Source organism: Balearica regulorum, chromosome 4, assembly GCF_011004875.1.
Source record: "Balearica regulorum gibbericeps isolate bBalReg1 chromosome 4, bBalReg1.pri, whole genome shotgun sequence".
In the NCBI taxonomy this organism is placed as follows: Eukaryota; Metazoa; Chordata; class Aves; order Gruiformes; family Gruidae; genus Balearica; species Balearica regulorum.
In genome coordinates, this window is record NC_046187.1 from 34,363,703 (window position 1) to 34,378,652 (window position 14,950).

A 14,950-nucleotide genomic window follows, 5' to 3' on the forward strand; every position below is an offset into this window, starting at 1 on the left:
GAAGCCCTGCTGGCTTTGGCACAGGTCCCAGCGGGTTCCCACGTGGGACTGTGACATTTATTTGCTTGTTATCTTGCAGGGGAAGGAGCATCGAGAGATGTACGGCCAAGCTCAGTTAAATACGCAGAGATATCTGCAGAGAGATCTTTGGCCTGTCCGAAGGCCTTTTCCTCTCATGGGCAGCTTGAAAAACTCTGTGTCAAATAGGTTAATGTGCGGAGTGTGCAGAAGCAAAATGCAACCTTTCTTGCAGTGGAAGCAGACCTCTGGTTTGAGGCTTGCTAAGAAACTAAAAATAGCGTTGCTGATTCTTTGCCCTTAGTTTCACAGGTGAAAATTTCAAGTTGGTGAGCTCCAATTAGCTTCCTAGCTTTGAAATAAAGGAGGAGATGCAAGAATCTAGGGGAGGTGGAATCTTAATATAGTACTTGATTGCAAGTATGGTTTTTTTTTAACTGATACAAAATAATCAAAAGCTGACTTCCTGCTATTTTTTTTTTCCCAGCTCATTTTTTTTCCTCTTCCTTCCCCCCACCAGCTATCCTGCTGAAGGAAACAAATGTGAACTTGTTGGCTCAAGGTGCCCCTTGCTGGAAATCAGAGCTCTAGAGGTTAATGTGCCAGTCGTAACATACCTGCGGGGTTTTTTTTGGTGGTACACATTTTGCTAATAAACCTGTGAAACAGGGTGTGTTTCATATGGTTCTGCTTTGTTTAATAGCAGAGGGTTGCAGCATTTTGTACGTCAGAAGAATTGGCTCAGAGCATGTGCTGTGCATTGGCTTCAGCAGATCCCAGATGTTTTGTAAGGACCCGGTAATTTCTGCAGTAAGCATTGTAACTACTAAACCTGGTAATGCCAAAATTTTTAAATTTTTGCCCGTTTGAATTTCTGGTATAAAGTTTTTCATGTCTTATGCTGTCTTTAACAACATAATCTAACAAAGTATAAATCATGGTAGTACTTAGGAGCAGGTCACAAATACTGTGAGAGTGCTTCCTTTTATTGATAGCACTAAATCACAGAGCTGTCTTTTCATTTTGCATACCACCACCCAGAGTGCCGAGTGACAGAAGACAGGCGAGTGCAGCAAGCTGCTCATTTCAAAAGGGACAGCCGGGGGAATTTGGCAGGCTGGCTGCGTGGCATCCTGCCTCCATGGGCGTTTACTGGCTTTACGTGAGAAAGTAGAAATGATCTGATGCTGTGGAGGATTCTCCTGTTCTTTTCCTGCCCGCAGGAGGGGATATACTTGGAAGTATAACTGGAGTTTCGTTTGGGGAGTTGGAAAAGAAAAGCTTTTACTTTGAGTAGGTATATATGACTGGACTATTGTATAGATGAAAATGCACAGTGCAATCAGTTAATAAAATATGAAGGATCAGTAAGTAGTCTTCAAATTGTGTTACAGCTCTTGTAATTTTGAAAGGTTCTTCATAAGAAAAAAGTTCCGTATTTTTCTGGAGAAAATACGCGTCCTGTCTAATAAATAATGTAATGCTATGCATCATCTGTAAAATGGCATAGACTCAGTAGGTTACTGCACCAGAACAAAAAGCTTTGTGAAGTCACACCGAAGCATTTGGAGGGGCACTAAGAGGATATACTGGGAGGGTTGCAAAACAAGAACAAGACAGTGATGCTCCTGTGAGATGGAGGTGCTGATTTTAAGCCAAAGCTACTTTTTCAGTGTTGCTGTTTGGTTGGTGACTTATCTGTAACTTTTCCTCCTTCGGATTTGTTGGTGGCCCCTGGGCTGAGGGAGAGCAGCTTTGTTCCCCTGCTTTACCTAGGACGACTGTGCAACCACAGCTTCACCCTGCAGCACCGTGCTTAAAGTACCTTTAAGAAAAGTGTAGCCTTGCACCTTCTCTTTATAGTGCGTCTTTGCATTGTATTTTCGCAGTCATATAATGTGACTTGTGAAAATGGTATTCAATGGCAGGAAGAATTAGGTATTCTTAGAAAGCTAGTGCATGTAGTTTCAATTCTGAGTAGTTTGCACATGCTTCATACAAGACTTTCTGAAGTTTCATTTGTTAGAGAATTAAGTTTTCAGTAAGTCTGGCAATCAATAGCAGTGATAGTTTTTCTCCTTATAAAACTGAAACATATAGCACTAGGAAAGTTGGTCTTGATGTGTTACTCAAGCAAATGTTTGGTAAAAGGATTTTGAAAGAGGTGCATGTATTTTATTTTTCGAGAGACTTCCCCAGCAACTTTACCAGTTTGTAAATTAAGTTACTGCCTAATGCATCTAAATATATTGTAGTGTTTGCTATTCCACAGTAGTAGCGTTTGAAACTATCTGGTAAAGTACTGTGTAGATGACTTGTACGATTTTCCATATTGCTCCCATTTTGGTTGTCCATCTTTATATGTTGGCATAAACAAGGAATGATACTCTGTTGCTGTGCTGAAAGGTTGATGCTCAAAGATTATACTTTGTTTTTGAAGATTTTGGCTGAAACTCATAAAAGAGAAGAAATGTAAAGCCCAAGCTGACGTTTTCCACTCATGTCAAACTTGGATTTTGCAGCTTTGAGACGTGAACTTACTGGCTTCTCCATGGCTTCTTTTCAGGGCAGATGGTATCAGGTGCATTGTGCAGACCAAAGGGAATAAATTAAAAGCAGAATTATTTTTTTTTAAGTCCTAGGTCTGAATTTGCTTAGTTTCCTTTTAAGTTAATATTCTTTTTTCTGTTTCGGGGGGGAAAAAGGGGGAGGGGATTTTTAGTACTTGACAGGTTTGGTGTAAAGGTTTCCTATGGGCCTAGATCAACCATGGAAATCTGTGCCTTAGCTGTCCTACAGACCTCTAGTCTCATTATAAAAAGAAACTGAAAGGCTTAGATTAATGCAGAAACAGCAAAAGGCAGCTCCTGTAGGAAGATTATAGCTCTTAATTGCCATAGGAAGATTATCACTCAATTATTAAGCAGGTCAAGCTTATCAGCAACCACAGAGCTCTTTCATGCATTTTGCTGAACTGTTGGAACTTAAAATGGTTTCCGTGAAGATGGAAATTTCTGGCTGCAGCTGTAAATAGAAAAAGGAAATGGTTGGGTGCAATGATATTTGACAAGAATGTAACTTCCTATTGCCGTGAGCTCTGCAGCACCACTGTGCTTCCTGTCAATGGCCTCTCCCCTTCTCTCAAGGCAGGAGCCAGATGCCCCCCAGCCCAAGAAAATACTGCATTGCCCCGCCGTGTGAAAGTGAAACGCTTGAAGGAGGATTGCTGCTGAATTGACAGAAATTGGCCCTTTGCTCTTCGGCTTGGGGAGGTTGTTTTGGTTTTTTTGGAGTAAAATTGTGTATGATGGGTCAAATGAATTTTTATTTTAACTGGTAAAAATGGAATTGCAATTGATGCATTAAAAAGACGAGGTTTCTTTTCACTTGGATCTCTTTCTTCTGTTCTGCTAATTGTCCTGTGGACACTCTGCAGGAACACAAAACAAGTTCATTTTTATTTTTAAGGGAATTAATTTGAGGGAGGTGTGATAGAATTGGCATTTGTTTCTTCTGGAATATCTGTCTCTTCCTTTGTTAGATCCCTAATTATGTTAGTACAGCACTAGGCTTAAAAACAGCCCTTGCCACTAAAATGTTCTGTCATGGTTTTGCCGTTGCAAGGACAGAATTGAATACTTTACAACTTAGTGAAAATAAGCATGGTCTCCTTGGGTAGAAGGCAGGTGGGTATGTGATCTGTCTTCTGCCTTTCTTAAGGTTCTTTTGTCCTACCTCTTTCACAGGGCCATGCTGTGAAATTTGACTGCTTTCACTAAAATGCTTTGAGAAGGGTCATTTGAATTTCATGGTATTTCAGCACAAGGCTTGCTGTTAGTGCTTTGCTTTTAGCTGGAGAAAGCAGTGTGCTGGCACAGTGGAAGCCTTTTCTACAGGTACTTCTCCCTGTGCTTTTTCTCTGGGGTTCGTGTTTTCAAAGTGCCTGAAAAAGGCTGTGAGCAGCACTTGAAAATGTTTCATTTTCAATGTAGAGACTCTGGGCAGGGGCTGGGGTAAACAGGGTGATTTTTCAGAGATGCGTGTAGCTCCTCTTGAAGTGATGTTGAGTTGTGAGAGTCGAGCAGTGTTCTTCAAAAAGCAGCCATTTATTTACATGTATAAAGTAGGCCAGGGTGCTTTCAGGTTTGACTGCCTTAATGCTTGTTAATTAAGATAGGCAAAAGTTCACATCGCAGAAATGATTTGTGATCTTAGCGTCAGTTTTTGAAGAACAAACCTGGGATTGTTCAGGTAGTTTAAAGGGGTTTAGTTTTTTGAGTTTTTTTGGATGGTTTGGCAACTATAGGGTAAGCAAATTACTCAGGGGAAAAAAAGTGAATTTGGCTAAGAAGCCTTGAGGTTTAAAAAGGAAAAAGAAATAACATGAGCTGTTTCGTGTGCCTTTGGGATTTGTGTTTTTATTTTGCATACTCATGGGCTAGAAGCATTCTTTAAAAAGACATTAAATGCAGTATTTTCTCATAACCCCAGAAGTCCAGGACCTGGTAATTCAAGATAAAATGTCAAGAATGCCAAGGCTCTTGATGGAGCCAAAACTGTTTGTTGTATTAGACAAGTGACTCTTATAATTTGTTTTGGGAAGAACTTAAAAAAAAAAAAAAAAAAAAAACACAAAACCAAAAAAACCTTGATCGTTTCTGCAATTTTAACAGTTTAACAGAAGATTGCTGACTTCTTAAAAAAAGTTAAATTGTAAAAAAGCTTAAAAAGAAAGGCAAACTAAAGGTTTTATTTCAAAGAAGTTATCATTTTCTTATGTATCTAGAGATCGCTTTATGAAATATTGCAAAATGAACAGGCAATTGTTAAATTATACGAAGCAAAAAGGAAAATGAAGATGGATCTTCTGCTTGCCAGGATATTTGGGATTTGCTGGCAGTGAGAGATGCTGCGGAGGAAAATGTGCATTTGATGTGCATTTTGAACGAGTGGGCCCCGTACTCTCATCCAAGACAAATAACTTGGATATTTCTCAGCCTAGCTGAAACAAGACTCTTTTTTTTTTTGTGTCCACAGGCAGTTGCAGGTTCAGCTTAGGCCACATGGGTGCCTGATTTGTATGCCCAAATCACTGATATCCCACATACTGTTCTCCCAGCTCTGTGCTTGGGGGTTTTCTATACCTTTTGATTTTTAAAATTTCTGCTTCCTCCCGCCACAGCTCAAGTAGGCTGTCTGTCCAAGATGCCTAAAAAAATTAGAGTCACCTGGAACCATCTCTAGAGAGTGTTGGGTGTTGCTTGAAATTTGGGTGGCTAAAGGATTTCAAAAGAAGAGGTCTCAGAAAACAATTTCAAATCAACTCAAGTCATTGTGAATTAATTTCTTAATTTAGTACAGATTTCAGTTATTTCAGAAGTTGAGGACTGATTTATGGGAGGGAATAATTCCGTTCTGCTGTTAAACACACTTTATTCTGCTGCTGCTGCTAAAATACAAGCCACAGGCACATCTGGAGAAGAAAGCCTTTTCTTTTCACCAGGATGTTCACTATAGTGCTTCGTGCCTCACTGCTCATCTTCTCCACTAGATTTCTTCGCGAGTCTTATTCTGATTTTTATCGTGGTCCATGTTTAACTTCTTTGGACTGTTTGGGTGTGAGGGTAGGGGAAAAAGCCAGGTTTTTTTATCTGCATCCTTCCATTTACGTCCTGTTGAGAAATGTGACTGAGTGCTATACTGTGACATACTGTGAGTTTGATTGGTGCAATTTTGTTGTAGTTTTGTAATAGAACTGAAGCACTGCTGGCTTAGGTAACTATTCTGCGAAGGGTTTGTATAAACATTATTACAGAATTTTTATAGGAAAAGGGAGCACGGGCAGCAAGAGGGGAGAAAGTTGCCCAAAAAGACAACCAATGGCAGTGGAGACACAGGGGCTACAGGAGAGGAGCAGAGGGGGCTGCTCGAGTTGCTGGAGGAGAGCGATGCACGAGGGGCTGAATGGAAGTAAGGGAGAATGGTTTGTGCTTTACACGTTGAGCTAGGCTTACCTACGTCTTTATCTCAGTACTTTTAAAAATGAGCTAAGTATCAGCCCATTGAAACTTCGGTGAGCAGGTCTTGGCTACATGCTGCTTTGCCAGTTTCAGAAGTTAAAAGATTGCTAGACCTGTCTGTCCTCTGAAATCGTGACTTTGGCCATAAATCATGGGATTTGTGTTTTTAGAGATTCTCATCCATTTCACTGGTTTATTTTGGTTTTGCTCCCCTTTCCTATTTTCCTGTAGCCAAAACATGCAAAATAGCAGGCAGGTATGCACACAGGTTATTTGATGGGTGACATCATTTTGGCCTTTCCTGCTTTTCACAGTCTAGGATTTGGTCCCTGATGTATGTAGCGTAGTTCAGAGAAAAAGATGGCCACCCTTCCTCCAGAAGCAGTTCTCTGGTAAAGCGTGTAAATGAATTCCTAACGATGGGTTGCCAGTCCCCGAGCATTCAGAAGCGGTGAGTCAGTCCTCCCTCTCTTCCCTAAACAATGCGGTGCTAAAAATAGTGGAGTTCTTTGACTTATAGGTTTCCAGTGTTTAAAATTCACATTTTTCTTCTTCTACCTGCTGGGTGGCTTTTTTTTTCCTTAAAAAATAAAAAGAAAAAATAAATCCACAGACTGGTTCATGTGTCATCACTCAAGTCTTATGTAGTTATGGGGCTTCAGGAGAAGTTCTGTAAATCTCCAGAGCTGAGGTGGCAAGCGTGGCAGGGCTGAGGCCATGGGGAGCCATGCTTCTCCAGGTGCTGCACATATAGCTTGCCTGTGAGCTGTATTTTTGCAAGGTAAACTTATCTTCTGATTTCTAAAGGCTCTTTCTGCTTCTAGGAAAAAAACTCAGTTTGGTTACAAAAAAATCATAATTTAATAATGTTCCTGTTTGTGGTTTTGGCAGAGTTGCCTTGAAGGTAAACAAAAGTTTTAATTTTGTATTTCCAAACAATTTTATCACCTCTTTTAAAGCTACTGTCTGTCTTCCAGGAGCTGCAGTTTAACCTTCATAACTACTGCTTTTGGTGCTTTTACTGCCTCTTTAGTAAATGGGATGTTGGGAGAAGAGAGGGACTAGGTGATGTGACAAACCAAAGTTTTGTATCAGCTCTGCAGAAGACTTTGGTTCAGCTGCTGCTGAGATCTGTTTCTATTTCTATGTTATTTTCCTCTTAATTAACAGTTCTAATTTGTCAAAATAATTTCTTTGCATCATCTGTAATCAGAACTATTAAAAAGTATTTGGGTTTGGTTGTTTCCGTACATGTGACTCTCATTCCTTTAAGTCTGCTTTTTGTTTGTCAGATGTAGTCTAGAGGAATGAATCTAAATTAGTCAGTAAATGAGGGGGTTTAAATTTCATTTCTCTGTTTCATTTTACGTATAAAAATCATGCTTTCTTACACAATACATGCTTTTGTATCTCAAAACCTCATTCTGTGGGTTCATTAACGTTCCCGCACTGAACATATGGAGTGCCAAAATGCCAAACATAAGTAAAATTTTACTTTTATCAATATACTGAAAAATAGTACTGCCTAAGCAGATTCACTCAAAAAGGACCTCTTGTACGTTAAAGAATCCAGTCCTTTTTGCTTACTGCCTGCAACTGTAAAGGAAGAGACCCAACAATAAAATGTCTTCCTCCAAGTTGCTTTTTCTTCACCTGCTGCCAACAAAGGGCACAAGAAGAAAGGATGAAGAAAGGGCACCAAGTAGCAATTACGATTATCCTCAACTAAAGATTTTGCTACATGAATCATCAGGTAACGTGCATCCTAAGATAATCTAAAGTAATCGATTAAAGAAGAATAGAAGAAAAAGGGACACTGGGATAAACTTCCTTCCAGGAAACTTCCCTTTGCTTCTGTTCAGATGCAGCTTATTCTGCAGATTGCATGTTTTATATATATAATTAGATAACTCAGTTTGGAACTTTTATTAAAAACAAAAAAGGCACAACAAAACCAAAAAACACCAACACAAAACCCAGCAATTTATTCAGAGTAGACTTGGCCTTCTGTTTGGATTTTTAGGAGAAATACTGTTGTGATTTTGGCTAGTGAAGTATGAATCATAGAATCATAGATTCGTTTTAGTTGGAAAAGACCTTTAAGATCATCAAATCCAACTGATAATAATACTATTATGAAGAAAGATCTTTTTCTGTTGCCCTTTGGGAAGAATAAAAGGGCCTTTGCTTATTTGGAGCAAATGTTTGTGTATAATATACATTGCATATAAATATTAGGGTTTGGGGCTGTAAATAAATATATGAAAATTACACTGACCTGGATGTTTACCTGTTTTTACTAATTTCATCAGAGAGTAACAGAACTGAAAGAAGCAAGGGCAAAACAGTTTCAGCTATGTACTTAACAGTATGCTCAGCATCCCTATATTAGCATCCACTTTTGTTAGTCCTACATCAACAGGACATCAAAACGTTCTTTCCTGAAGCAGGAAATGATGTAAAAGACTAGAATTTCTCCATGTTCCCCTGATGCCCTTTTCCCTACAGATAAGCACCTCTGGGGCTTCTCAGTGGAGGGCATACGATGTCTTTAAGATTTTTACAGTTCCTGCTCCTTTTAAAAAACAACAACAAAAACCCCAAACCAAACCTGCTGCCCTGGGGTAACACATTTCTCCACTTGCACAGGTGCTCTGGGGTTCTTGCATTGCTCCATCCCGGTCTGCTCCCCTGGTGTCACCCCTCTTCCTCACCCCACCTTCCCCTCCAGCCTCCGTTTGTGTGCTCCCCAGCCGCCTTCCTCCTCGGAAAGCATCCCAGGCACCCAGAGCGGGGGGGTGTGCTCAGGATTTGCTCCTCTCTGCTGGATGTTTTGTCGGAATCCTGATGATAAGCTGGAGCTCACCCTCTCCTCCCCCCCCCCAGAGCCTGCCCCCCATCTCCCCGGTGCTCTGGGTGACCCTGTGGAGCCCTCCCTTGCCTCCCCAGTGTTTCAGCTGCTTTTATTCTTTCTGGAGATGGATGGTTCAGGGTGTCAGTGTTTGAAATATGTTGTGAGGATGGAGAGGAGGAAGGGCGTTGAATTGTTAGGCTGGAAAGTTGAACTAGTTTTTTGATACAAAGGCAATTGCTACTAAGTGTTCAAAGTAGTTGCCCGGAATTCCCTTCCCCTTCTCTATTTCTTTCTCCCATTTCCCTCCAGTTCTGTTCAGTTGTGCTTAAACATGTCCCCTGAAATGTTGGAATTGACCTGCTGTATCAGAATTTATCATTCAGAAGTTGGTGTTCAACTGGTCTGCCCAAAAGAACAGAGAGATGCCACTGAGTGTGGAGTCTGGCTTGGTAAGACGGCACACTTGATGTGATGTTAGCTGACTTTAAAAGCAATTAAAGAATAGTTGGAAACCAGGCTTCTTCTGTTACGAAAAGGACTGTTTCTCCACATCTGTTGTTTCAAGACTTCCATTCTTAGGCTGATATTTGCATGTCTTTCCCAGGCCTGTTACATTCTCATGAAATGACCTGTGTACTTTTTTGGACATGTCATCTGCAGCCAAAAGAGAAATTTCTGGTATAATTTGAGGTGAATCTATTAGTGAGATGAGGTTCTTAAATTAAAAAAAAAAAAAAAAACAAAAACCCAAAAAGTAAATGTTTTGTTTTAAAAAGTTACTTCAACTTTTAGATGTCTTAAAAAATTGCCTTTGACATTTACTTCCGTGTTGGATCCCCTGCAGAGATCTGAATGTGTTGAATTGTGTTTGGAGCGGTGGGGATGTGGAAGGGTGTTCTGCCAGCTTCCAGCTGGCTTTAAGAGACTTGCAGACACATTGGAGAATTACACTTCTAACGTAGATGGGGCCTGTCCCCCTCTCTCTAAAGCTTTAAAATGCGACCTAGTTGTTGAGGTGCGATGGGCAGAATGATCCCCTGCCTGTTCCCGCTATTCCCACCTGTCGTCTTCTCCCTTGGGGAAAAAAAACAAAACCAAACATTGGTGGGTTTCTCTTTCCACTAGTCCTGCTGTTGAATAAACTCAGCTCTCAAGCTCTTTTTTGGCACTGCTTGGGGACCGCTGATAAGCGGTGCAGACGCCCTGGAGCTGGCCACCAGGCAGGGTTATGAGCACAGCGCCATAGGAATGTGGCTGTTCTGCTTTCGGGGCCAGGCAGGGGCTCAGAGCAATTTAGCAGCAGTTGTGGGGTGCAGAGCAGAAGGTGGATGTCTTGTAACCATGGGCCTGTTCTGGGGCTGCGGGGGAGCGGTATGCAGGAATGCTCAGGAGTCAGCTCAGAGCCTGCAGTTTGCTAGCTGAGGCTTAGTTAGCTTCAGCCCAGGTCCAGGCTGCCTTCTCCAGAAGAAATGGGACGGAAGCCCTGGGATCCCTGCTGCTCCTCTCACAGGGCTTTTCCCTTTTTGTGACTAGTAGAGGATTGGCTGCGATTGCTGTCTGAACAGTAACGCAGTGCATTTTTAAGAACCAGTGATACAGCATCACCCAAACGGAATCAAATGCTGTCTCCTACATCTACAGCTGCATTTCCACCCAGTGCGTTGGGTGCCTGTTGCAGAGGGTGAGGCTTGAGAGGAAGAGTTGGTGCTGCTAGAGCTCCCCAGAAGGAAGATTAGTTAGATTTTAATTTCTGTGTGTTTACAACAACAGTACTCAGACTTTCCTTCTGGGTATGTATCTGAGGCTGGACTTTTGGAAGGGGAAGAAGCTGTTTGCTGCAGCATTTCTGCAGACAGAGCAAGAGTTGGCTGGGGCAGAGACAGGGTGGTTGGAAGGAGACTGTCATTCATCCAGACTTTGTAGTTCTCCATCATCTGTTCTTTCATTATTTTCTAGCAACTCCTGAGAAATGCTGCCTGGATATATAGCATTTCTCTTGCTACAGCAGCCAGGGAATTTGCTCCTTTGTATGAGAAATATTTTCATAAAAGTTGTGGGTTTTCATAATAATAAACCTGATTTTTCCTACTGGTAATAAATTATGAAATCTCTGTTGGTTTGGAATATAACAACAGAATTATGTAGGTACTTTAATATATTAAAGGTGTAATGTTACAGAACTATGTTTTTAAATTGGGGACCAATTAACTGTAGTACCGCACATTGTGCAAAGCAGCTGGATAACTAATGAGACCACAGTCTGTCCCTCCCTTCTCAGACTCATCCCTGCTAGGATACTTATTAGCATCATCCAATAAAGGTGGAACTGGTTCTGGCTATGCAACATGCAGACTGCTCCTGGGGAGGTTTTTAAGAGCATAGTACTGGGTACGTAGACGTAATGAACAAGTGCTGGGCTTGTTTTTTACTGCTGTGGTTGTTGGGACTTGCAGAGGACAAGTTTTAATTGAGAAAGTGGTAAAGATATCCTGGGATTTCTGTCTATGTTATAGGGTATTGACTCGTGTTGAAATAGGCTAAAAATGTGCTAGAACTGATGGGAATTTTATTGTGATTTTTCCTAGGGCAAAGGGAAGATGATGATGTGTGTGTTTCACATTATTTCTTACTCTCTTTTGCATAAAAGAAACAAGTTGGCTTTTGTATTAAAGCCGCAGCTAGGCAAGCACTCCTTTTGATGTCAGCTTTTGCTCAAGCTGTTATTTATTTCTCTACCTCTGCATCTCTCAGGTGTGCTCATACTAGTGCTTGTGTGAATGTCAAATTGACAAGACTGGGAATCTGCTCCGTGCTGATGTAATTTTAATTCCTCAGGACTCTCTTGTTTTCCCTCTGTAGTTCACTGCACAGCCCCATAAAGAGGTGCATCAGCATGACTGAGGGGGTATGCGTGAGGAAGGGAGGTTGTCCAAGCCAGCAGTGCCTCTAAAATGGGATACCTCTCAAACTGCACTTTTATTGGCATGAGCTTTCCAGCATGTGCTGTTGTATGGAAACCTTCTTAAAAGGTCAGTCTTATGGCAGTGAGAGGAATGTATGAAAAGATTTCGAAATAGAGCGTGTTTAAAGAGTCAGAGCCGTATCTTCCTTCCCTGCAATGTGTAGCATCACGCCCAATAAATATTAATTGTGGCTTCTTTTCCCTTTTTTCAGCTTCTCAGCAAAGATGCCTCCAAATGGGAAGGCCTTACATTTTCACCCATCAGTTTTGCATTTTGGAATGCAGTGAGTATCTTACATTATTGTTATTTTGATTAGTAACAGAGTGGGGAGGAACAACTATAGTGGGCTACGTTTGGGTAAAGAGTGTTAGCTGACATCATGCCATCCTCTGAAAAAAAGAGAAATAGTAAATAATTGCCACAGAGCTGGAACTGTGTTTCTTGCCTTGCAGTACTTTGTGAATGAAAATCAACGTAGTTCTACGAAGGAGGAAAAGGGAATAGGGAACCATAACACATTGTGGGTACATTTCAGGTGATTCTGCAGGGATATCAAATTAGGTCTTCATGCTGATTGCTCTTTTCTTGAAAAATTGCCTTCTTAGTACGGGGGGGAACTTGTTGCTTCCTTTAACTTCTGAAAATAAAATCCAGAAAGTCCCAGGCAAAACATACTGGTAGAATACTTGAGATTTTTTTATTATTATTATTTCTCTTCTAATAATACTTTAAAAATTATTCTTAAGTGATAATCAGCCTTCGGTCTGTCAGCAACCAAAAAGAAGTGCAGTCCCCTTGTAAGTTAAAAGTATGTTTCAAAGGATGTGCAGAATGAATGTATAAGATGCTGCGTTTCAGGATGTATAGCTAAAGCAAAAGCCTTAAGAGAATCATTGCTTTAGCTGGCAAAACAAGACTTTGGTTATTTAAACTTTTTTATTCAAAACTTTGTGCCTCATAAGGGTTAGGGATTTTTTTTTTTTTTCTTAAACTCCCAGTGACTCAAATGAGTTTGGCTAAATGCAGCTCTCACATCCCAATGTTATTTATGTACTAAAGGGCAAAATTTCTTTGTCTTGTTTCCAAAGAATAATTACAACTAGGAAATTGTTGCATATCAACATATTTTAGTGATTTGTGTTTCCTCTTTTGTGCATTACCTGTACTTATAAAGTAAATTTCTTTCTCTCTCTCTTTTTTTTTTTTCTTTCCCTTTAGATTACTGGGGTTACCCAGAGCTAAAATGCTTCATGCCTACAACCCTAGTAGAGATAGAGAAGTTGTAGTGAATTCAGTGTTTACAGCTACTAGACAGTTTCATGTGTCTCCTGCTCATAGCCGGGTGAGTGTTGATGTACTTTTGGAAACTATGTAATGGCCAAGTGCCAAGTCTTCGTGCTTCCTTTGGCCTAAGCTTTTCTTTCTGTGTTTTTTCTTTGTACCTTTTTGTAGGACCTCCAACTTTTTTTCTGTTTTGCTAGCAATTTTTTTGCCCACTTCTACTTAGACTGGTAAGGGAGAAGACATCCAAAACTTACAGTAGGAAATGTGTTTTACAGTAACAGAGAAAGAGAAGAATTTTGCAGTATTAAAGAGGCTGTTTAAATCTCATTCTGCTCTATGCAGCATTATGCAGTAATCCACAGGCATGTGGGTGTCTTACAGCCTTGAATTTTCATTCTTTTGAATTGTCTTGCATATTCCTCAAAAAAACTGCAGTGAAATGTTTTATGCATTTTGTATTGCAATTATGACCATAATTGCCTTATGACCTAAGATCATTATTTTAACTCTGAATTTTTTTTAACGATTTATAACAATATAATGCATGTTAAGAATGAATCACTGTGATCTCAGTTTGATGAAGCCCAAATTTTATCCTCTGTTGATGTGCAAAGGGTTTTCATTAAGCTTTCATCTGATTTGTGTTTTTACTATGGCTGAATAGGTATTTCTGGGCAGACATAAACGTCATTGTTCTTTCAGTTAGACCTATTTGGTTACTAATTGTGTTGCCCAAGTTCAGCTTTGACTCATTTGACTGTATATAACAGGGGGGATTGATTCACTTTGTAATAGGTACCTATATGCGGGGAAGTGTTTTTGTGCGCGCGGAGGCTGTCGGTACTGCACGATTAACCTCTTGTGCAAAAAGGAATTTTGAATGATGTGGCTCGGGCTAGCCGAGAAACTCCGTCCGTAAAATGACAAGTTGCTGCATGATCTCAGCTCTTCTCTGTAGTAAGAGCCAAGAGTTGTGGACAGATGAAACTTCTCAGGGCTGAGGTTCTGCTTAGTGGGATCTACAGATACAGGGGTGTAGGTATGGAAATGTCTGTTGGGCTGTGCGACTGAACGTTGGGTGTCGTCGTCAGCAGCACTGAGCAAGCTTCTTTGTGGTCTCTGCAGGTCATTCCAGCGATGGGAAGAATTTCTTTCAGAGTACTCTTCCTGCCAACAGAAGATGGCACTATTGAAAGCTCATTATTTATAAATACCTCATCTCATGGAGTACTTTCATATCAGGTAACTATTCTTATTTTTAACTTGAGTTTTGGATTTACTTGTATTTTAAAAAGTGATTTTTCATACATTTTGAACTTAGAGGTTTTCAAAGTTCATTGAATTCCTGATACAAATCAGGTGGGCAATGTTTACAATTCATCCCTTTTAACGGATCTTGCTAGTGTCATGACCCCTCATACATGTATATGGTTAAAATTACTGCTGTTAGTGGGGCTACTTGCAGTAGTAACACTAAATGTATTCGTATATGTGTACTTAAAAGATCATAGTCCTGTCATTACCAGTTGGTTTCATATAATACTGCTGTCTAGACTGTACTGGAATGCATTTGTCATGAAAACCCTATTTAGGAAATATTTTAGGTGGTTTTCAGCTACTCTGCAGGATTTTCTGTAAACACATTGGGGATGTAGCACAGAGTGAGAGGTTTAGACCCTTAAAACATGAAAGTCGAAGCAATGGTTGTGCATTAAAGCTGTCTGTTGTCTGATTAACTAGTGAATTCAAGTGAGTCTTAAGTTTTTTTTATTTTTGGAAGGGACATTATATACTCCGAATTCTTTGCTTTT

The 14,950-nt window shown here is 40.4% G+C and overlaps 1 protein-coding gene across 6 annotated transcripts in view; it reads left to right on the plus strand.

The window, feature by feature from the left end:
- TMEM131L (transmembrane 131 like) overlaps positions 1-14,950 on the plus strand; it is an 81,767-nt gene that overhangs the window by 22,938 nt on the left and 43,879 nt on the right. For all 6 annotated transcript variants that reach the window (XM_075751734.1, XM_075751736.1, XM_075751735.1 and 3 more), the window contains 3 exons: positions 12,067-12,138; positions 13,074-13,197; positions 14,265-14,381. In XM_075751734.1, coding sequence (XP_075607849.1) covers positions 12,067-12,138; positions 13,074-13,197; positions 14,265-14,381 — 313 coding nt within the window. The remainder of the gene's footprint in view (positions 1-12,066; positions 12,139-13,073; positions 13,198-14,264; positions 14,382-14,950) is intronic.